At 48.1% G+C, this 22649-nt stretch overlaps 1 protein-coding gene across 1 annotated transcript in view; it reads left to right on the forward strand.

Moving 5' to 3' along the window:
- The window catches only part of MROH2A (maestro heat-like repeat family member 2A), a 78443-nt gene that overhangs the window by 1545 nt on the left and 54249 nt on the right, over positions 1 to 22649 (forward strand). Inside the window, exons 2-14 of the mRNA XM_006866812.1 lie at positions 2166 to 2262; positions 2587 to 2768; positions 8302 to 8433; positions 8612 to 8774; positions 9349 to 9447; positions 10879 to 11030; positions 12557 to 12700; positions 13014 to 13106; positions 13223 to 13298; positions 13487 to 13600; positions 17862 to 17938; positions 18855 to 18974; positions 21162 to 21272. Coding sequence (XP_006866874.1) covers positions 2166 to 2262; positions 2587 to 2768; positions 8302 to 8433; positions 8612 to 8774; positions 9349 to 9447; positions 10879 to 11030; positions 12557 to 12700; positions 13014 to 13106; positions 13223 to 13298; positions 13487 to 13600; positions 17862 to 17938; positions 18855 to 18974; positions 21162 to 21272 — 1560 coding nt within the window. The remainder of the gene's footprint in view (positions 1 to 2165; positions 2263 to 2586; positions 2769 to 8301; positions 8434 to 8611; positions 8775 to 9348; positions 9448 to 10878; positions 11031 to 12556; positions 12701 to 13013; positions 13107 to 13222; positions 13299 to 13486; positions 13601 to 17861; positions 17939 to 18854; positions 18975 to 21161; positions 21273 to 22649) is intronic.

Here is a 22649-nt window from a genome sequence, read left to right on the forward strand (position 1 = left end):
CTTAACAACAACAACAATGTAAACTGATATTAAGTTTTTTCCTCTACCTATGTAAACTGATTTGTTGCTTTATTATACTGGCTTTGCTAGCTGTTATGTAGTCTTCCTTTTTAACACTAACCTGCTATCTCTGCTTTTGTACTCCCTGCTTCAGCACATCCCTTTAGATAAGCCCCTAGACCCTGAGCCAAGATCCTAGCATATATAAACTAGCAACCAGCTCCCTGCTACACGGCAGACTTAGGAGAAGCTACTGTCTCCCTGCTGTCTGGCTATAGCTGTCTGTTGTGCCAATAAAATTCTCTAAATTGGACATTATAGTGGTCATCATCCTTCTTTGGGACTTGAACCTGTAACAAGTGTCCATGAGCTGGGATTGACATCCCAGCAATGGGTTAGGTTTTTGGCAGCGAAGAAGTAAGAGTAGAGGAACTTGGTGGGACCCAAAAGACTTCATCACTCAGGGCAAATACTTTGAGTGGGTCCCTAAATTGTCCCTCGGGAGCTTGACCAGAGCGTAAGAGCGCTGATTTTGCAACATCCTCGCCATTATGAAGAACCATCTTCACCAAAGTCTCTGGGTTTGGCAGGCCAAGGGTGGACTCTGCTTTAGATCTTCATTTTTAGTACTATTATTATTACTTTTGCTGTTGTTGTTAAGTGTTGTCGAGTCGGTTTTGACTCATAGCAACTCTGTGTAGGGTTTCTGAGGAGCATTTGGTGGGTTTGAACCACTGACCTTGCTGTTCAAATTGATCTTGTGGTCCAGCACATTATGATGGTTTGAAAAAATGTGACTGGCTCCAGGAATCACCACACTCCCCCATTTCTCTTTTCCAAACAGACCATCATACTTCCTCACACACAGGTGGACAATGGGATTCTCAAAGCAACACGATGGGGCATTTCTAGCCCCCAAACCAAAGTCAGTACCATTGTGTCAATTCTGACCCGTAACTACTCCATAAGACAAGGTGCGATCGCTCTTCAGGGATTCTGAGACTAAGTCTTTGTGGGAGCCACAACCTCATCTTTCTCCTGCTTGTCTCCTAAAGACTCAGGGAGGCAGTTGGATCTCAAAGTTCCAAAGGCCCGAGACCTAACGGTGAAGGTTCTGATGCAGTCCTCCCACCCTGGAGGGAGACCTGTTGCTCATCAGCATTGACTGAGAGCATCAACTGTCTCAGTTCACTCAGAACTGGTCCTGCCTCGGCCCACATAACCTCTGCTGTATGTATGGCAAAGAACAAAGCTGTTTCTTGTTTTTGTTCTATCCCGAAAAGGATTCTAACAAAAGGTCAGTATTAAGGGCCCAGAGTAGGTCTCTGAAGGATTCTCAGGGGGGGAAACCTGTAAGGTTGGGAAAAACCCAGAGATGAATTTCAGGATAAAGGAAATTGGTGGGGGTGGGGAGGATATGGGATTTTTCAGTTCTCCATTTTGACAGCTATGTTGGTGTTGCAAACCTGCAGGAAACTGCTAACGCTGACAAACTTTTTGGAAAGGGCGCTAAGAAGTGCTGGGATGAACTACTTTTGTCACTAACTTTCTTTGTCTAGAAATGAGGGAGAAGCATTCTTGACCATGCCATTAAGGAACACAAACTTAGCAGTTGAAAGCTCCCAGTTTCTGTGGGGTAGAAGTCTGGGTTATTTGTTCAGGCTCTTACAAGACTTCAGACAAGGTGTTGGTCTGGCTGGATCTTGGTTATTTTCTAAGATCATGTTGTTGTTGGCAGAATTCAGTTCCTAGTTATAGGACTGAGGCCCTCAGAGCCCAGAAACTACCCACAGTTCTTAATGTTTGTAGGACTGAGACTTCAATGCCCAGAGACCATCCACATTCCAGTTGCCCAGAGATCACCTACAGTTCCTAGTTGTTGTAAGACTGAGACTTAAGTGCCCAACTTTCTACCCATGTGACTCTCTCCAAGAACAGCTGACCTCATGATTGTTTATTTTTTCAAAGCCAGCAGAAAAGTCTCTCTCTAGTCTGGTGATGGTGCCATCCCTCCACCTTTGTTATAGTGTATTGGTCAGAAGCTACTTAAAGTTTCCACCTACACTCAAGGGGAGGAAATTGGACAAGAGCATACATAAGTCACTGGGGGTCACCTTAGGGTGTGTCCACCACACTAAATATTTCACGAATCTTGTTTGCATTAGGAACTTGAGGAAGAGATGACTGAAGCAACAGTAGACTCTAACAAAGATGTGTCAGAGGAAAGTGATGACCTGGATGTTCTTGAACAAGTTGATGGAGGTCAGAACCCATTGCCAAGAAGTCAACTCAAAGCAAGCCTGTAGGCCAGAGCGGAACTGCTCCATGGGGTTTCCGAACCCGCCATCTTTATGGAAGTAGACAGATTGGTTGGTTGGTTGGTTCAAACCAACAATCTTTTGGTTAGTAGGCCAATGCTTAACCCACTGCACCCCCAGGGCTCTCTTGATGGTGGCAAAGGAACTATGAGGGTCAGTCTCGGTGCAGGCCTCAGTTTCCCCATCTGCTCCATCACAGATATGGACATTCTAGTGCAGGAGAGACCAGGAACCTCTTGGTACTGAAGCTGTGCTATCTTCATTTCAGGGACTTTCCAACAAGTCACGAATCTCCTGAACATTATGGAGAGCGACCCAACCAAGACAGACGTTGGGTGGGTAGGCCCCGACATGAGGAAGATGCTGGCCTCGGTGATAATCACAGAAAAGGCCAGCAGTGACCCCTCTATGGTGATGAATGCTCTCATCCGCTGTCTGCAGATACCTGAGGTAGAGCCCCTCCGTTGCTGTCTCCTCCGTGGAGCTCAATCCACCATTCAGCACTCAGTCACTGTGAGCCAGGTGCTGGGACTCAGATGGGCAAGACCAGGAGGATTTTTACTCCTTGAACCAAACAGTGAAACCAAACCACTTGCTGTCAACTTGACCTTGAGTCCTGACCACCTCTTGTGTGTCATAGTTGTGCTCCTTACTTTTCATTCTTTTTTTCTAATAATTCATTTTGCTTTTTTTGTTGTTGCTGAAAATACACGTAGCAGAACAGTTTTTACGTGTAATATTCAGTGACAATGGCATTTTTCAAGTTGTGCAGCCCTTGTCTTTTTCCAAGTTGTTTCTCCCCCATTAACATAAACTCACTTCCCCTAAGTTTCCTATCTAGTCATGCAAGTGGTTATTATGAATTGGCTTAGAGTCAGGGTTAGGAATAGGGATAGATAGTTCTTACAAGAGCAAAATACTCAAGGCAGACTCTGTTACTAGTTAAGCTAGACAACTGTTTGCTTGGATAACCTATCAACACTCACGGAAGCAGCAGGTAAGAAATTAAATGATGTATCGCATTAGACAAATCTCATGTTCAAGATCTTTTTAAAGTGTTGAAGAGCAGAGATGTCAGCTTGAGGACTAAGGTGCACCTGACCCAAGCCATGGTATTTTCAATAACCTCATATGCATGCAAAAGCTGGACAGTGAATAAGGAAGACCGTAGAAGAATTGATGCTTTTGAGTTATGGTATTGGAGGAGAGTATTGAAAGTGCCATGGGCTGCCAAAAGAACCAACAGATCTGCGTTGGAAGAAGTGCAGCCAGAGTGCTCCTTAGAAGCCAAGATGACCAGATATCATCTCTCATACTTCGGACATATTTTCAGGAGGGACCAGTCACTGCAGAAGGATGTCATGCTTGATAAAGTGGAGGGTCAGCGAAAGAGAGGGAGACCCCCAAGAAGTTGGACTGGCACAGTGGTAGGAGCAATGGCCTCGAGTGTAGCAGCAACTGTGCGGATGGCCCAGGACGATGCGGTGTTTTGGTTTGTTGCACCCAGTGTCGCTATGGGCTGGAACTGACTCAACAGCCTCTAAGAATAACAACTGTTCGACTTAAAGAAGGCTTCAGGGAATCTTTGTAGTTTAAGGTTTAAAGATTGTCTCAGGGCAGTAGTTTTGGGAGTTTAACCATCCTCTATGGCTCCACATAGAGTTTATAATAACAAATATTTTGGAAGTAGATTACCAGATCTTTCTTTCAAGTCACTTCTGGGTGGATGCAAACCTCCAACCCTTAGAATAACACCTAGGTACTCCTCTTGTTGGAGTCCTGGCGTGACACTGTGGGTTCATGCGCTGGACTGCATGGTCAATTTGAACCACTAGGTCAGCGGTTCAAGCTCAGCAGCCACTCCTTGGAAACCCTATGCAGGATTGCTGTGAGTCAGAACTGACTCAACAGCACTTAACAACAACAACTCCTCTTGTAGCATAATGGAATAGGAGCTGGGTTGTTAACCTCAAGGCCAGCAGTTTGAATCTGCCAATTGCTCCATGGGAGAAAGATAAGGCTTTCTCCTGTAAACAATGACAACTTCAGACACCCTCTACAGGGTCATTATGAGTCAAAATCGACCTGATGGCACACAACCACCATTCCTCTCATTAAGGACCCCTGGTGGCACAGTGGGGTAAGTGTTAGGCTGCTAACCACATGGCTGGCGGTTCAAACCCACCAGGGAGGCAGATGAGTCTGCCTGCTCCCATAAAGATTTACAACCTCGGAAACCCTTAGGTGCAATTCTGTTCTGTCCTGCAGGGTCACTGTGAGTTGGAATCGACTCAGTGACCATGGGCGTCTCCTCTTCTTCCTGAAGTCCAGTTGACTCAGTATCTCTAGTGGGGGTGGACCCTGGGGTTTTCATAGCTTTGAAAAGATTCCCTGGATTCTGACACAGTGAGTTTGGGAGCCATTGCCTTAGAGTCTGTTATAAAGATGGAGACCCGAACAGGTGGACTGGGGGTACCAAGACATGGCAGATGCAGAGACAGCATGTGACAAGGCAGAGGTGTTTGCCCAGTGATGAGGCTAGGGTAGAGGATGTTGAAGGGAGTGATGAAACACGTGGTAACCTGAGATCATAGTAGACCTTGTGTGAGAGGACAACGGTAGGACCACGTACTCACCTGTAAGTGTACATTGCAGATACCTGGAGGGCTTGTTCAACACAGATTCCTGGGCGATTCTGATTCATTCGGTCCATGACGGGACTTAAGAATCAGCGTTTCTGGCAAGTTCCCAAGTGATGCTGCCGCTGCCGCTTTATAGACTGTTCTTCAAGAACCTCTGGATTTTAGGCAGCCCGGCGTGGTGAAATGGTTAATGTGTTTGGCTCCCACCCAACAGGTTGGCAGTTGGAGTTCACCAGAAATGACTCATAAGAAAGATCCAGTGATCCGCTTCTGAAAAATCAGCCATTCAAAACCATGTGGAGCCAAGTTCTCCTCTGAGATACCGGGGTCCCAGGAGCTTTCATTAGGATTCTTTGAAGCTTCCATTATTTGCTATCCCAAGAATGACAAACAAAGGCTGTCTCTACCAGATTTCATCTGTGGTGGTGGTGGTTATGTGCTGTGGAGTTGGTTCCGGCTTATAGTGACCCTGTACAGGGTTTCCCAGGCTGTAAATCTTTACAGGAGCAGAAAGCCTCATCTTTCTCCCACGGAGCAGCTGGTAGTTTTGAACTGCTGACCTTGAGGTTCTCAGCACTATTCGTAACCACTATGCTAGCAGAGCTCCTTGCGGAATGCTGTATAACCTATCCATTTGAGTGACTGCTCCTAATCTTGTTGTTAGATTCCATTGAGCTGGTTCCCACTCATAGTGTCCCCATGCACAACAGAATGACACACGCCTGGTCCTGCGTCATCCTCACGATTGTTAAATTTGAGCCCAATGCTGCTGCCACTCTGTCAGTCCACCTCGTTAGAGGGTCTTCTTCTGTTTTGCTGGCTCTCTACTTTACTAAGCATCATATCACGGAACTATCCCCTTCTGATAGCAGGAGAGATGCTGCGTGGTTTAAAATCAGAAAGGGTGTATCCTTTTGCTATACTTATTCAGTCTGCATGCTGAGCAAATAACCTGAGAAGCTGGACTATATGGAGAAAAATACAGCATTAGGGTAGGAGGAAGGCTCGTTAACAACCTGTGATATGCAGATGACACAATCTTGCTTGCTGAAATTGACAAGCATTTGAACCACTAGATGATGAAGATCAAAGAGTGCAGCCTTCAGTATGGATTACAGTTCAGTGTAAAGAAAACAAAACTCTTCACAACCGAGCCAATAAACAACACCATGATAAATAGAGAAAAGATTGAAGTTGTCAAAGATTGCATTTTAGTTGGTCCACAATCAACACTTATGGAAGCAGCAATCAAGAAATCAAACAACATATTGCATTGAGCAAATGTGCTGCAAAAGACTTCTTTAAAGTTTTAAAGAGGAAAATGTCACTGAGGTATGCTGGACCCAAGCCATGGTATTTTCAGCCACCTCATAAGCATGTGAAAGCTGGACAATGAGTAAGGAAGAACAGAGAAGAATCGATGCATTTGAGTTACGGTGTTGAGGAACAATAGTCAAAATACCGTAGACTGTCAGAAGACCAAACTAGTCTATTTTGGATGAAGTACAGCCAGAAGGATATTTAGAAGCAAGGAGGGGGAGACTTCCTCTCATTTCGGACATGTTTTTAGGAGGGACTAGTCCTTGGAGAGGGACATCGTGCTTGGTAAAGCAGAGGGTCCGCTCAAAGAGGAAGACCCCCAATGTGGTGGGTTGACACACTGGGCCCAAAGCAACAGTAGTGAGGATGGTGCAGACTTGGGCACTGTTTTGTTGTGTTGTGCATAGGATTGCTGTGACTTAGGATCAACTCAGTGGCATCTTGCAACAAGAACAACCACATCCACATCATTAAGGTCAAGTTGACTTGGAGGAAGCAGCTCTTCCCCAGTCGTATTTTGAGTGCCTTTCAACCTGAAGGGTTCATGTTCTGGAACAATAGGGAACAATGTTCTGCTGCTATGCAAAAGGTTTTCAGGGTTAATCCCTCCGAGGTGGACCACCGATTCCTTATTCCTAGTCTGTCTTAGTCTGGAAGCTCTGCTGACACTTGTCCACTGTGGGTGACCCTGCTGGTATTTGAAGTGCCAGTGGCATAGCTTTCAGCATCACAGCGACATGCAGGCCACCACAGTACAACCGACTAACAGACCATTGGTATTTAAACTTGGTACTCACAGAAAGTCTCTCACCCAAGTATCAACTAGGTCTGAGTTTGCTTACCTCCACAGATCAGAGGAGATCAAGTGCCATCAGGTTGGTATGGCCATAGACCACAAGTTCTTGCTGACCCCGCATTTTCTAAGGTGGCTGGACTTTCAGTTAGTGACCTTCTTGATCACTTGAGGGGGTAGTCCATTTCCCCAAGGGACTAGAAGGTCATGGCTCATTAAGTAAAGTCAACCCTTGTTTCTGAAGAGTGGATTTTTTTGTTACTGTTGTTAAGTGCCATCGAGCCGGCTCTGATCCATAGCAACCCTGTATAGGGTTTCCAAGGATTGGCTGGTGAGCTTGAACTGCCAACCTTGTGGTTCAAACCGACTTTGCAGTCGCGCGCATTAACCCACAGCGTCACGCCAGGACTCAGAAGACTGGATAGTCATGCCTAATTATCCGAGAGTCAGTCTCAAAAATATTATGTTTCAACTTTAACTTTAGGAACACAATTGATTTTCCCAATTAAATTCTAAATCAGATCTTACCAATTATGATAAGTGCTATGTTTGTTGTTGTTGTTGTTAGATGCCATTGAGTCGGCACCGACTCATAGCGACCTTATGCACAGCAGAATGAAACAATGTCCGATCCTGGCCAACCTCACTACTGTTGCCACACTTGAGTCCATTGATGCTGCCACCTGGCCAATCCATCTTGTTGGGGTCTTCCTCTTTTTCTTCTACCCTCCATCTTACCAAACATGATATCCTTCTCCAGTGACTGTTCCCTCCTGACAATATGTCCAAAGTATGAGAGACGAAGTTTGGCCATGTAGGAATCAAAATATACAAGTCTTCTTATCACAAATGCTCACTAGGGCAAAGGGCAGGGCGAACTTACCTTTCAAAACGGTCATTGCCAATCTTGTGGAGAACTCAAGTGTTGAATATGCTGGGCTGGAAATGGAAGGGGAATAAATTTGCAGGTCATGTTAACGGGAGCAGCTGAAAGCATCAGGTGGAGAGGAGAAGGAATTAGAGATGAAGGAGTCTGGAACTGTGGCTTGGATGGTTTTGTGAATGGTGTTTGATTTTACCAAGAAGGGATATACAGAAGGAGGAAGTGGGAGGGAGAAGTAAGGAATATGGAGCTAATTGGACTTCTGGTGCTGGGGTAGGGCTAAGTCCACTCCCAGACATGACTGCCCAACCTAGGGATCTTTCCACCCGCCATATTGTTCCCCAGATTTCCACTCAGCGCAAGGTCAACATTTACAACATTCTCCAGGAAATCATCCAGCAGGAAGGGGAGCTGGAGGAGCACTGTGTCCAGAGACTGGTTGCCATCGCTTTCAAGGAGATGAGGGAAGCCCCTGAGGTAGCCGAGTCCTGTGCTCCAGGGAGGGCTCCCCACCTGCTGGTCCATTGGCCATGGCCAGCGATGCTCATCAGCCTTGGGGAACTCAGCAGGGTGGAGGATACGTGGTGGAGGAGGGCTTTCATGAAGGCACACAGCTGATGGTGGCACCCCATATCGCTCTCTGGTCCCCCTACAGATGGAAAGCTATGTCAGGGCCGAAGTGGCCAGTGACACTCTGGTGGCTCTGTCCCGAAACCATTTCAGCTTGGTCATGTTCCAGCTGCAGCACCAACTCAAGCCCCTCAACCTCTGCGACGAGTTTGTCATTGTTACCTTGGCTAAGATGGCCAACGGCAATGGTAGGAAGGCCCACAGTCCTCAAGCTTTAGGTTCTGGTCAGCCCAGTGCCCCCTCATGGCCTCTGACTCTCATCTGTCTTTGTCTCTGTCCCATCCTTTCCACCTCTGTCTTTTCTCATCTTTCTCTGCCATTCCTTTTGGCTTCAACTCTATAAGCTTCATTTCTTTAATCTCCCTCAGCTCTCAAGATGCCTTCTGGTTTCCTGTCTGTCAGGTGTGTCTCTTCGTTCCTCTGCCAACACTATCTGTGTTTCTGTCTCTCATGAGTCTCTCTCTGTCTCCTCTACCTCCATTGCTGTCTTCACATCTCTCTCTCTTCCTGTTTCCTCCATATCGCTCCCTTTTTTCATTCCACAAATATATACTATGCTTTCGCTCCATGCCAAGCTTTGGCGTGGGTGTTGAGCTACAGTAGAAAATAAAATACCCAGGGAAGACTGGGGTGTAAAGCGCCTCGCTGTGGCATGAAACAGGAATGGCTGTCAGTTGGCGGGACCCTGGATGTCAGGATGGGTCTTGTGCTGCCCTTTCTGTCTGCTCCTGGCTGACCCCACCCCTGTGTCTCTCCCTACAGTGTTTGAGTTCATGCCATACATGGGCATCACCCTGGCCACCATATTCACGATGCTGAGACTTGCCAACGAGTCCAAGATGCGCCAGGTGATCTGTGGAGGTACGTGTCCTGCCGACCCCGGTGGGGACATCATCTGTGACAGCGGACTCTTTCTCAGGCATCTGTTCCATCTCCAGTTGTGTGTGACTCAAAGGTCACAGCTGGATGGAAGAAGCTATTCCCAAGGCCCCTGGAGCTCAGTCTGCAGTTCAATATTTCAGGAGGGGTTTGTGGGAGTGTGTTGGGGGTCCCAGGACAATGTGCCCAAGGGGTGTAATTTGTGTAAGGCTCTCATGCTATTTACAAAGTGGCCACTGTGCTCAGCTGTTAACCAAAAGGCTGGGGATTCTAGTCCAGACAGAGGCACCACGCAAGAAAGGCCTGGTAATCCACTTCCCAAACACTAGCCACTGTAAACCCCGTGGAGCGCAGCTTTATGATGACGCACATGGGGCCCCCAGGAGTCAGAGTTGTCTTTAAGACAACCAATTCGGTGCTGTTTATGGCAACACTGGTGGTCAGTCCCATGCTGGAGACACAGGTTTGATTCCCAGTCAATGCGCTTCAGGCCCAGCTGCCACCCACAAGTCAGTGGAGGCTTGCTTGTTGCTGGACAGCTTTCAGCAGCGTTTCTAAGCTAAGATCAACTAGGAAGATAGCCCTGGTCATCTACTCCCTAAAATGAGTCAGTGACCTCACTGATTATGCGGGTGTCGTTGTTGTTGTTGTTGTTATGTGCTGCCGAGTCGGTTCCGACCCATAGCGACCCTGTACAGGGTTTCCGAGGGTGTAAATCTTTACGGGAGTAGAAAGCCTCATCTTTTCCCGTGGAGCGGCTGGTAGTTTCGAACCGCTGACCTTAAGGTTTGCAGCCCAATTCGTAACCACCACGCTACCAGAGCTCCTTATGCGGGTGTCATAGGACTGGGTAATTTCACTGTGTGTGGGGGTGGCTATGAGTCAAGGCCAACTCAGTGGCCGCTGACAACAATGACGTGCATGCTATTGAAGTCTGACCCCCTTGTCCAGGGCTAGCTTGATCACTTCATCTCTCTGGGATACAAGACCCTGGTGTCTTAGAAAAGATGCCAAGTGTATTTGCTGCCCAGAGCCCCCTGAGACATGTGTGGGGAAAGATTCATATCCAGGCCCTTGAGAGGACAGACTGGACACCTCTCTTGGGATGTGGTGCTGTAGGATCAGCACTGGACTGCTAACCTCAAGGTTGGCAGTTCAAATCCACCAGCCATTCCTCAGAAACCCTATACAGGGTAGCTATGAATCAGAACTGACTCGATAGCACTATATAACAACACACACAGGATAAAGACAGGGGAGACAGACAGACACAGATGGAATTTTTCCAGCTATGTACCTGTCTACCTCCCAACTTGCCTGCTATGGACACGTGAGGAGGAGAAAGTGGCAAGTAAGTGTCCATCTGTGCTCCCCCCCACCGGCTGTGGATGACTGCCTCTCCCACCATGGCAGCCATGGAGACCTTCTGTGAGACAGTCCAGTTCTACCTGAAACACCTGGAGAACAGTGTGTACCCCGTGATGACTGAGGAGCAGTTTGCCACGAAGCTCTTCCCCATGTACCGCTACTTTGTGACCGTGTGGCTGAGGAACGACAATCCCGAGGTGAGACATGTTCCTTCTAGGGCCCCAGCTCTCCCAGGCTTTGATGTCCCTGCCTAAGGGGCCGGAAGGACTCCGTCAGGAAGCAGTATGAGGCCCAGGGTGGTAGGGGCCTGGTCAGTGACCCATGCTGATGGGGATTCTCCAGAACCTGTTGTGGACCAGGTGGTCTTCTGAACAGCTTCCCTCCCTGAGCTGTGTGGTATAGGGCCATGAGTATCTACCCCTGTGTCACAGATGAGGAGACTGGGCACAGTGTCTTTGTTTCCGAGGGGTGACAGTAAGAAAGAAGTCCTCATGTGGCACTGTGGGTAAATGCACCAGACTGCAAAGTTGTTTGAACTGCAAGGTTGGCGGTTCAAGCTCATCAGCTGCTCCTCAGAAACCCTATAAGGGTTCCTGTGGGTCGGAACCAACTCGACGGCACTTCACAACAACAACAATAGTAAGAAAACACCATGATGGGTATTTTACACAGCAGAGGAGTTCTGGTGCGGAGCTGTAAGATCAGCACTGGACTGCTAACTGTGAGGTTGGCGGTTCAAACCTACCAACTGCTCCTTGGAAACTCTATACAGGGTCACTTTGAGTCAGAGCTGACTTGATGGCACTTAACAACAACACACAATAGAAATAGAATGTCTCACAGTCTGGAGGTCGGAGTCCCAAAAGCAGAGAGTGGGCACAGAGTGGTCAGGGCTCTCCGAGGCTCGAGGGGAAGGTCCCTGTTCTGTCTCCTCCAGCCCTGGGCAGCCGTGGGCATTTCTTGGCTTGTAGGTGGAGCCTGGCTTGCTTGCTCCCCGCTGTGTGACCCTGCTTCTGCACCTGTCCCTCACTTTGATAAGGTGCCACTCAGAAGGGTCCCTGGTGGTGCAGTGGGTGAAGGTCGGCGGTTCCAACCCCCTGGCTGCTCGGAGGGAGAAAGATTAGGAAGTCTGCTCCTACAGGGATTTACAGCCTGTAGGGCAGTTCTCCGCTGCCCTGTAGGACCTCTGGGAGTCACCATCCGCTTGATGCCTGTGGGGTTTTGTTTCTTGCTCTAATACAACCTCATTGAGCTTAACTGTTGGCAAAAGAAAACCCATATTTCTCAGCAAGGCCATGTTCCCAAGCACAGCAAGTCAGATGTCAGCTGACCATTGTTGTTGTTGAGTGCCATGGAGTCGGTTCCGACTCATAGCGAATCCATATAGGGTTTCCGAGGAGCAGCTGGTGAGCTTGAACTACCGACCTAGAAGTTCAAACGGCTTTGCAGTCTGGTGCATTAATCCACACTGCCACACAAGGACTCCCAGCTTACCATTATGGGGACAAAATTCAGCCCATAGTCCAGAGAGGTCAAGTCCTTTTCTGAGGTCACCAGGCTAGTAAATGACAGAGATGGACCCACCAACTGGGCTCAGGTAGCGTTCGATTCAACTTCTGAGCCCCTTTCTGTCCTTTGTCTTATGACCCGATGGGCCAGGCTGACATCGGTGGCCTTGCTGAGGGTCTGGGAAGATGAGTCTGAAGGCCCCATCTCCTGGCAGGTCAAGCTGGGGGTCATCAAGTCTCTGAAGCCCATTCTGAACCTCTTACTGCCCAGTGATGACCTTCGGGAGCAGGTCTATGACTACATCCCTCTACTGCTGGCCGAGTACCAGGGCAGCCTGGAGGCCCTCTTCATCACCCAGGTAAGCAAGGGGCCACCCAGGTGAGAGAGGTAGCCCAGGTGAGGGGGGGGGGAACTACCCTTCTGAGCCCTGGGCCTGGGCAGCCTCCTTGGTGCTCGGGCCTAGCTTGGGAGACTTGGGGCTCCGCAGTGACCAGGGGTGGTCTTTGAGATTCAGTGTCAGCTCAGGGGTTCTGGAGTGGGACCTGGGTCAGCATCTGTAACCACCTTGGGGTGGTGATGGTAGGACCACCTGTGTAACAGTAGCAGAATGGAAGGCATCTGGACCGCGGTGGGTGGGCAGTGTTCTGTCAGCAGTAGCCCACCTGCTGCAGGTCCTGAGGCAGATCCTAGAGGTCTCGGTGGTCACCAACACCCCCGTCCCACAAATGCAGCTGCACACCATCTTCACAGAGCTGCATGTGCAGGTGAGACCTGGTAGGGAGGGGACGGCATGAGCCCCGTGCATCCACTTGGGTGCCTCCCCCATACTACAGCCCCTGTGTGTGGCCTCACACCCTCCCTGCACATCTGCCTCCCCCAGGTGTGCGCCACCACCCGAGCCCAGCAGTACAGCAGCCAGAACCTGGTGGAGATTGGACACTGCTTCATAGCGCTGGGTAAGGTGGGCTTCACAGAGCTGGGTAAGGTGGGCTTCATAGAGCTGGGTAAGGGAGCTTCACATTGTTGGATAAGGTGGGCTTCACAGTGCTGGGTAAGGTAGGAGGAGTTGGTTTGGGCTTTTGGACGCCTGACTCTTCTGAGCTCCTGGCTCTGGATATGATGAGATTGGTCCTCCTCTCCACAGCCCGCTCCTACCCCAAGGAGCTGATGAAGTTCTTCCTCAGTCAGATGGAGACGAGCAAGGAGGCCACCCGTGTGGGGACCCTGACCTTGATCAAGGTGGTGGTGAGCGCAGATGGTAAGCCATGGAGGGGGTCAGGCAGGGACAGACACTTAGCGGGGATGGCTCACCTGTGTGTGGCATTATCTCCTAACTGGGGGTGGGGGATGGGGGTGGACAGGGCCACTGGTTCTTGGTTGCTTCCTATTTTCTACCCTTAGATGGACCAGCATTGTCAGCCCAAGTCTCTCCTTAAGCCCTAAATATCCACTTCCTTCAAGCTGTTAACCCGAACGCTAGTACCAACCCGCAGAGCTAAACCAAAGATTGAATATGAGACCTAATGATAGCACGCAGGGGGCCATGGTGACACAATGGTCAAATGCTTGACTGGTGACTGAAAGGTTGGTGGTTTGAACTCACCCAGCAGCTCTGAAGGAGAAAAGAGCAGGCCGTCTGCTCCCGTTAACATGAGAGCCTAGGAAACCCTATGGGACTGTTCCACTCTCATACGGGTCACCATAAGTTGAAACCCACTCAACAACACCCAACAACATAACACATAGGCATAAATCTAATGGTGAGGTTGGCACAGGACTGGACAGTGTTTTGTTCTGTGGTGCCTAGGGTCGCTATGAGTCGGTACCAACTCAATGGCACCTCACAACAATGTAAACCTGCTGTGGCGCTGTCGGATAAGCACCAGACCACAAGGTCAAACCCACCAACCACTCCTCAGAAACCCTATTAGGGTTGCTAGAAGGAGCTCTGTCAGTTTGTCTTACTGTGGTAGCTTACATGTTGCTGTGATGCTGGGAACTCTGCCAACGGTATTTTAAATGTTGGCAGGATCACCCTGGTGGACAGTTTTCAGCTGAGCTTCCAGACTCAGACAGATTAAGAAGGAGAGGTGATCCACTTCTGAACGGTTACCCACTGGAAACCATATGAATAGCAGTGGATCTGAATATGTGCACCAGAATGCTGAGTATGTGAGATGGGCCAGGGCTGGGAAGTGTTTTGTTCTGTTGTGTCTAAGATGCATGAATCAGAACCGACTTGACGGCACCTAAAAACAATATGAGTTGGAACCGAATCGATGGCACCAAGTAACAACAAATGTAAACCCAAAGTCTAACCACGAAGTCGGCTCACAGGGCACCTCTGTGTGAATTTGAACAAGGCGCCCTCTCTTGGCAGCATGTGGTACTGTGGATATGTGACAAGGAGGAGCATGTGGGCAGTTGCCTTCCAGCCTTTCTTTGACAAGTGCACCCACTGGGTAACTGTAGCTGAAGGCCCTTCCTCTAACATTCACCCTTCCATTGTTACTGTTTGGTGCTGTGGAGTTGGTACCGACTCAGCGACCTGATGCACAATAGAACGAAACACTTTCCGGTCCTGTATCAACCTCACAATCGTGGTTACACTTGAGCGCATTGCTGCTGCCACTGTACCAATCTACCTCATTGAGTGTTTTCCTCTTTTTGTTGACTCTCCACTTTACTTGCAAGGTGAGTGATGCCAACTCACCAGCCACTCCTTGGAATCCCTATATGGGATCACTATGAGTCAGAACCAACTTGACAGCACTTAACAATAACAACAACAACACACTATACCTAGCATGATGTCCTTCTTCAGGGACTGCTCCCTCCTGATAATATGCCCAAAGTATAAGAAATGAAGTTTTGTTGTCCTGGCTTCTAAAGGGCACTCTGGCTATACTTCTTCCAACACAGATGTTTGTTTTTCTAGCAGTCCATAGTACCCTTCCACTGTTGTTATTGTTAAGTGCCATGGAGTCAGTTCCGACCCATAGCGACTCTGTATAGGGTTTCTGAGGAGTGGATGGTAAGCTTGAACCACCAACCTTGCAGTTCAAACGGCTTTGCAGTCTGGCGCATTAACCCACAGCACCACACCAGGACTCCACCCTTCCATTTGTTGTTGTGAAGTGCCGTTGAGTTGGTGCCGACCCATAGCGACCCTGCATAGAGTTTCTGAAAAGCAGCTGGTGAGCTTGAACCACCGACCTTGCAGTTCAAACGGCATTAACCCACAGCGCCACACCAGGACTCCATTAGAGACTTGCAAATTTACGCAACAATGAGACCCTTTTCACCTATGGGATAGGCAGAGATGATAAAGATATGGCCAGAGTTGGAGGGAAGATGGCAAATGTCTCTCTGTAAAAGGATGGCTAGCTGGCTGTGTACTGTCAAGTTGGTTCTGACTCACAGTGAACCTTCATCTCCATGATTAACAGCTTCCTCTTTCTCCTGTGGAACACGTGGTGGATTCAAACTGCTGACCTTGCAGTTAGCAGTCCAAGGTGTAACCCACTAAGCTAGATAATAAAAAAGATTTTCAGCTTTGCAAGTCATGAAGTGTTACTCACAACTACTCAACTCTGCCATTGTAAAGCAAAGGCAGCCCCAGACGACACAGAGACTAACTCATGAGTGTGGCTATGTTCCAATGAGACTATCCAAATGGGCTTTGGCTGGACTTAGCCCATAGGCTGACTTTGCTGATCGTGGGCTGGACTTTGCCCAAGGTGATAAGAAACCAGTGCTTCATGTAACATTTAATGAAATATAAACGGATAAAACTTTCTCAGTGCTCAGAATAGACATGGACCAAAACTTGGTCTCAACAATTCAACATTTGGTCTATTGCTTTAAAAAAAAAAAAAAAAGTCCAAACAAACACTAGATCATTCCCCAGAGATGTTTGTTTTAACATTGTGATGAGAGCAGAACACAAGAGACAGTCCAAATGCTTTTCCCCAGGGAACCTGTGTACCAGATGGTAGCACAATAGATAGGACACCCTGCAGGTGTTTTAAAAGGATGGACTCAATCCATGCTTTTTCATGGAAAAACTGCCCTCTGTAGATGGAGTCCTGGTGTGGCAGTGTGGAGTAAAGCACTGTACCGCAAGGTCGATTTGATCAATAAGGTAGGGAATTCCAACACACCAGCAGTTTCTTGGAAACCCTCTACAGGGTTGCTATGAGTCAAAACCAACTTGATGGCACTTAACACCAACAATATAGTAAGTGAAATCCTGGCATGGTGGTGTAGGGTCAGCACGGGACTGCTAACAGCAAGGTTGGTGGTTCAAACCCAGCAGCTGCTCTTTGGAAACTTGACGGCACTTAACAACAACAACATATCTCAAAATACAACCTAATCCTGTAGATGGCATCCTGCCTCATTAACATATATACATCTACTCCCACCTCATTAATGTTGTTGTTGTTGTTGTTAGGTGCCATCAAGTTAGTACCAACCCACAGCGACCTTATGCACAGCAGAATGAAACATTGCCCGATCCTGGGCCAACCTCACTACTGTTGCCATGTTTGAGTCCATTGATGCTGCCACTTGGCCAATCCATCTCTCTGGGGGTCTTCCTCTTTTTCTCTGACCCTGCACCTTACCAAACACGATACTCTTCTCCAGCAACTGCTCCCTCCTGGAACACAGCTACATCTACTCCTCCCTCATTAACATAACTACATCTACTCCTGCCTCATTAACATAGCTACTTCTAGTCCTGCCTCATTAACATAGCTATATCTACTCCTGCCTCATTAACATAGCTACATCTACTCCTGTCTCATGAACAGCTTAAAGCTACTGTTACTGAGCCCCCAGAGTACAGCTGCCTCAAGGCCATACATCTCTATGGAAGCTGACGGCCTCTTCTGTCTCCTGTGCAGCGACTGGTGGCTTTGAGTGGCTGACCTTTCAGTCATCTGACAAATGAGACCATACTGAGAATCAGGGCTTAGCCAGGTTGACACATAGTTGGGGGCTGTGGGGACACACAGTTGAACCCATTACAGAAGGGTTACATAATTCTCACATGATGAGACATCATGAAGCCCAGATTCAAACAACAGGCAGTCTCACTCCAGAGTCTCTGCTCTCCAGGGCCCAGGATTGTGTTTCTAGCTGCAGGACATCGAAGGAGACCTTTGGCGGAAACCTAGTCCCTGAAGTCCCAAGGGAGGGAGCTGCATGGGTGTGTGAGGAAAGGGAGTGAGAAATAGGTTGGGGTCTCCTGAGGAAAGAGGCCCTGAGTTAATAGGGGAACGAGTGGGGATGTTGGGGCAGGAAGAAGGCCGAAGCCTGGGAGGATCTTCCTGAGGCTGTGATGGGAGATCATCACCTGAGACTTCGCTGAGCCTCCCTCGCTCCCTGAGTAAGATAGCGGGCAGACAGGCCTGAGGAGGCTGACTCGGTGGCTCTGCCTCTCCCTCTCCTGGGGTCTGTCTTCAGAGACCAGCCCTGAAGCCAGCAGCCTCCAGTGGGTTTTCCTCTTTCAGAACCCAAAATGAATATAAGAACTGTTTACCTGGCCATCAGGGTGGTCAAGAACAGCCTCTCCGATACCAGGTCTAAGGTAACAGGGCAGGGATGGGGCAGGGACACTATGCCAGGGTGTTGAGATCCTTGGGGCAGGTCTGGTCAGCTTTCTGGGGTGAAGACCCTCCCAGCCAACCTTCTCAAGCCAATATCCTTGACATTTTTTTGTTGTCATAGATATGCTAATTTGACGTTTCCCGGCTGTACAATTTCATGATATCTTGTTGGGCAACCATCACCCAACACCTTTGATAGAAAGCCCATCATCTCATCCTAGAGGGGAATGAGATGACCAAAAACTATGGTTTCCATTCTGGGGATCCCCTGTTCACCTGGGACCTGGAGTTTCCAGAGGATGCCTCTCAGGCACCACCTTGGGCAGAGAGGAGGCTGAGTGAATCCAGCTTCAGCTACGGCTGCTTGGCTGCTTGGGGTGTTAATAAGATTGGGCTTCATTTAGAAACATGGCTGAAGAATTTATTTTCTGCTCCAAACGCAGGGTTAAAGCCACCATCCCAGGCTGTACTGCAGCTGGCCCAACTTGGTGTGTGGCTCTGGTTTTGGGTGCTATTGAGCCATGATGGGTGCAGGGACAGGGAGGTCTGGTGGGAAAAGTAGGCACAGCGACTCTGAAGACAAGAACAAGTTTGTTCTGTATCGCCCCATATAGTAAATCGTATACCCTGAGCCCATGGGAGTCAGTGTGTGGGGTCTTCTTCTCCACCAGAGTTACTTACAACCCCGTGTCTCTCGAGTTCAGATGAGGCTCTTGGGTGAGGCTACTATAGGGCAGGAGCTAGGAGGTGTGAGGAGTAGGTAGAGTTGGCAGTAGGTAGGCAGCTCCTGGCCTCTTCGTGAGCATCCTCAATTCCTAGCTGTCCCTTGTCACCAGAGAACCTCCTGCCTCAGGAGCCCACTCCCACCCGAGCACTCCCACCATCCTGTCCCCTCAGGTGAGGATGGCCATTCTCCGTATCATCGGCCAGTTGGCACTTTCTGGCTACCAGGAGAGGATCAAAGCCTGGGCTCTGAAGTACGTGTCAATGCAGCTGACCTTGTCCACCTACAAACTGGTACGTGGCCTCAATACACAGGCGCTGAAGCAGGTAGTCTCTGCTTTTGTTCTGTTTCTTTAATTTTCTGTTGTGATTTGAGTGACAGATTACAGAACAAATTGGTTTTCTGTTCGACGATTCATACACATTTTTAAAGAAGCTTTTATTATGCATTGAGCGATAGTTTACCTGGGAGAACATCAGTTTTGCCCTCATCCTATCGTATTTCATATCATTGCAATGATTATAATCCCCTCCCTGCATCATCATTCAACAGTATTTGCTTCTATCCACCCCCCCCTTTTTTTTTTACCGATGTACACAATCACACAGGAATAGATAATCATTTAAACAATACAAGGGCACATTTTGTAATGTGCTTCCTGGCTGCCAACACACAACTTTTCTCTTCCCATGAATCTAGAGTCTTCAGCTGCTCTCTCTCTCCATGTCCCCATCTCTGCCTCCATCTCTGGTGTCACTGCTTGTGCTCTTTTCCCTTGATGGTCCTAGGGTCCTCTGTTTCTAGAATGTAAGATTAACTACTCCCCCCTTTATGTTACAAAATTTCTACCTTTACACTTGTGACAGTCACAATCAGTCTTGATAGCAATTATTCACTATTGAACCACAAGAGTCTTATCCCTATCTCCTTTCACCAGCCCCATCTAGACAGGTTAGAAATCACTCAGTGGAGAGTCTCCCTTCCCCCACCCTCTGAAACTAAACTCCCTCTTGAAAACTTGTAAGCCAGTCACTTCATGCCTTTGTAGCCTCTCCCCTATTTTAGATAGCTAATGTCTAAGTTGCACATCCCTGTCAACCTTGTGTACAGAGCAGATAGATATGTTTGATACTTGATATGAAAACTCCTTCCCTTGCAGTTGATATTTTGAGCAGCTACATCCATAAGTAAAGAGCTCTGGTAGCATAGTGGTTATGAGTCGGGCTGCTACCCTCCAGGTCAACCGTTTGTGACTACCAGCCGTTCCACAGGTGAAATATGAGGCTTTCTACTCACATAAAGATTTATACCCTTGGAAATCCTATGCAGGGTTGTTATGAGTCGGAACCAACTCCATGGCACACCACCACCACCACATCCATAAGTATAGGTCAAGTTCATCAAACCATAGCAATTTACATTTGTTCCTTTATCACATTTCTTTATCTTCCTCTAGTCGAGTTCTGATCATCCAGCCATTGAAGCTAGGTCAAATGGGTACTATCTGCAAGTTTAGGTGTTCTCGTGCATCTCCCCACTCCCCTCACTTCATATCAGCTGGACGCTTCACTCTTGGCTTTAGTCCTCTATGTCTGGGTCCTTGTCCATGGGCTCAGGAGTCGTATACATTTTGTTTTGTGAAATTTCTTGAAATCCCCACAATGCAGAGGTACTCTTCCCACTTCCCCTCTGTATTCGCCATTTCTACTCATTCTTCTTCCCTAACTCTTCCTGCTGTCTGAGCTTTCTCTCTAGGCAAATGCAGCCCTTTTGATCTGGTATGGTTGCTGTGGTTCACCGTGTAGGCCTGTCTATTACTTGGCTGAAAGTTAACCACAGTGGTGAGCTCTATTCCATGAAGGAGGACCAGGGGACACACAGGGTCCCATTAGGCTATATCGGACCAGTAAGCCTGGTCTGTTTTATGATTTTGAGTTTTGTTCCACATTTTTCTCCCACTCTATCCAGGACCTTCTCTTGTGATCCCTTTCAGAGCAGTTGGCAGTGGTAGCTGGCCACCATCTAGTTCTTCTGGTCTCAGGGTTGTGGAGACTGACGTTCCCACGATGCATTAGTTGTTTGAATGATGTGTTTCCATGCATCTTTGATTTTCTTCACTCTTCTTTGCTTTGATGCAAAGAGACCAGTAGTGGCACCTTAGATGGCCACTTACAAACTTTTAAGACCTCAGTCACTACTTACCACAGCAGGAGCGATGAGGAAAGCTAACCACTCAGTGTATCTGTACTTGAGCTCACCTGCACATACATCCATGACACAGGTAAACAGACACGTAACATGCCAAAAGGTAAACATTTGCACAGTCACATGGTCAGTAATATAGAATTCACTACAGAGACATGCCCAACATGGAGTCTCACAGAGACCCAGTGTCTGGGAATCGAACTCCATGGGAGTGAGGAGACCAGAGCAAGTCCCTATTTACCCACAAACAGGGGACCTTTTGGTCTGTCTTCCAGACAAATCGCCGGGAGAGCTTTTATCAAAGGGACTTAGAAGAGAAGATGGTCCACAAAGTCACCCTAGATACTGTGAAGATCATCACCTCCTCAGTCAGTGGAATGACCAATGTGAGTGACCCCCCTGCCCACACACACACACATGCCCCTCAAGCTGGTATACTGAGACCCGTGGGCCCAGCTCACGTCTGCACTGAAGCACCAGGCAGACGTGTGTGCACCCAAACTCCCCCATTCCCACTGCCTGGGGTGTCTATAGCATCTTCCTCTTTGAACCACTTGAAATCCTGTCTTTCAAGACCCAGTTCCACAGCCAGGTCTTTGATGAGAACTTACTCTAAATTTCTATATCCCCAAATGCCAGGGCAGTGCCAGACACACAATAGATTTTGATTTTTGTATCCGTTCCCTTAAAGCACCTCTAGTCCAGGTGTGTGGGGGAAGTGTAAAGAAAGGATTTTGACCGTTTCACTGCACACACATTTAATGAATTTCTACTAGGTGAAAGCTATGGGAACATATACTGAGGGGATTCAGAGATAAGACAACTCCAAGGAGTTCACAAGTTATAGAGGAGGCAAATGTGTCCATTTGTAATTGCAGTAAAACATGCCATAGTATAGGAAAAACTTACAAAGACAGCATCCAGGAGGGAATAATGTTTCATTAAGTGAAGCCATAGGTCAGATGATCTCTGTCCAGTGGCAGCTTACCTTAATGGTACAAACAGAATACCAACAGCAGCTACCCTCTGGTAGCGTAGTGGTTATGAATCGGGCTGCGAAACTTAAGGTCAGCAGTTCGAAACTACCAGCTGTTCCGCACGACAAAGATGAGACTTTCTGGTCCCATAAAGATTTAGTCTCAGAAACCCTGCTATGAGTCGGAACTGACTCCACGACACATAACCACCCCCACCACCCTCTATTGGTCATCTACTGATAACAGATGCAGAATCTCACTGAATTCTTCCAGCAACCCTATGAGGTAGGTTCTCTTATTGTTACTTTGATGTTTTAGATGAGGAAACTAATGCTCAGAGGGGCTCATTAATACATCAACAGACAGTGGAGTCAGATTAATATGATCTTTTCAACTCACCCAGAAGCTGGTGGATTCTGGTCTTGGTGTCTGAAATAGGTCAGACGATTGTACTTGTTAGTTAGTAGTACAGGAACCTCACCCCAAACTCTTAAGGGTGGGAGTGATGAAAAAGGGGGAAGGGTTAGCAGGGGGTGTACAATGACCATCTATAGAGAGATATGGTGGGAGATGGCATGCATTGAAGGTAAGGGGCTAGTGACATAGCTCCAAGATCCCAGATCCAAAGTCACCAGCAAGCACAGATGGGCCATGTGCAAGGACGAGCTCAAGAGGATTTGGAGTCAGAACTAGAGGACATGATGGTTGTGGAGTTTGTGTGAGGGAAGCAGGGACAGGGTGGTTAGGCCGAGGGCTTGCCAGGCTGTCCCATGTCCTATCAGCATT

This window comes from Chrysochloris asiatica, unplaced genomic scaffold (assembly GCF_000296735.1).
Source record: "Chrysochloris asiatica unplaced genomic scaffold, ChrAsi1.0 scaffold00096, whole genome shotgun sequence".
Lineage (NCBI taxonomy): Eukaryota > Metazoa > Chordata > Mammalia > Afrosoricida > Chrysochloridae > Chrysochloris > Chrysochloris asiatica.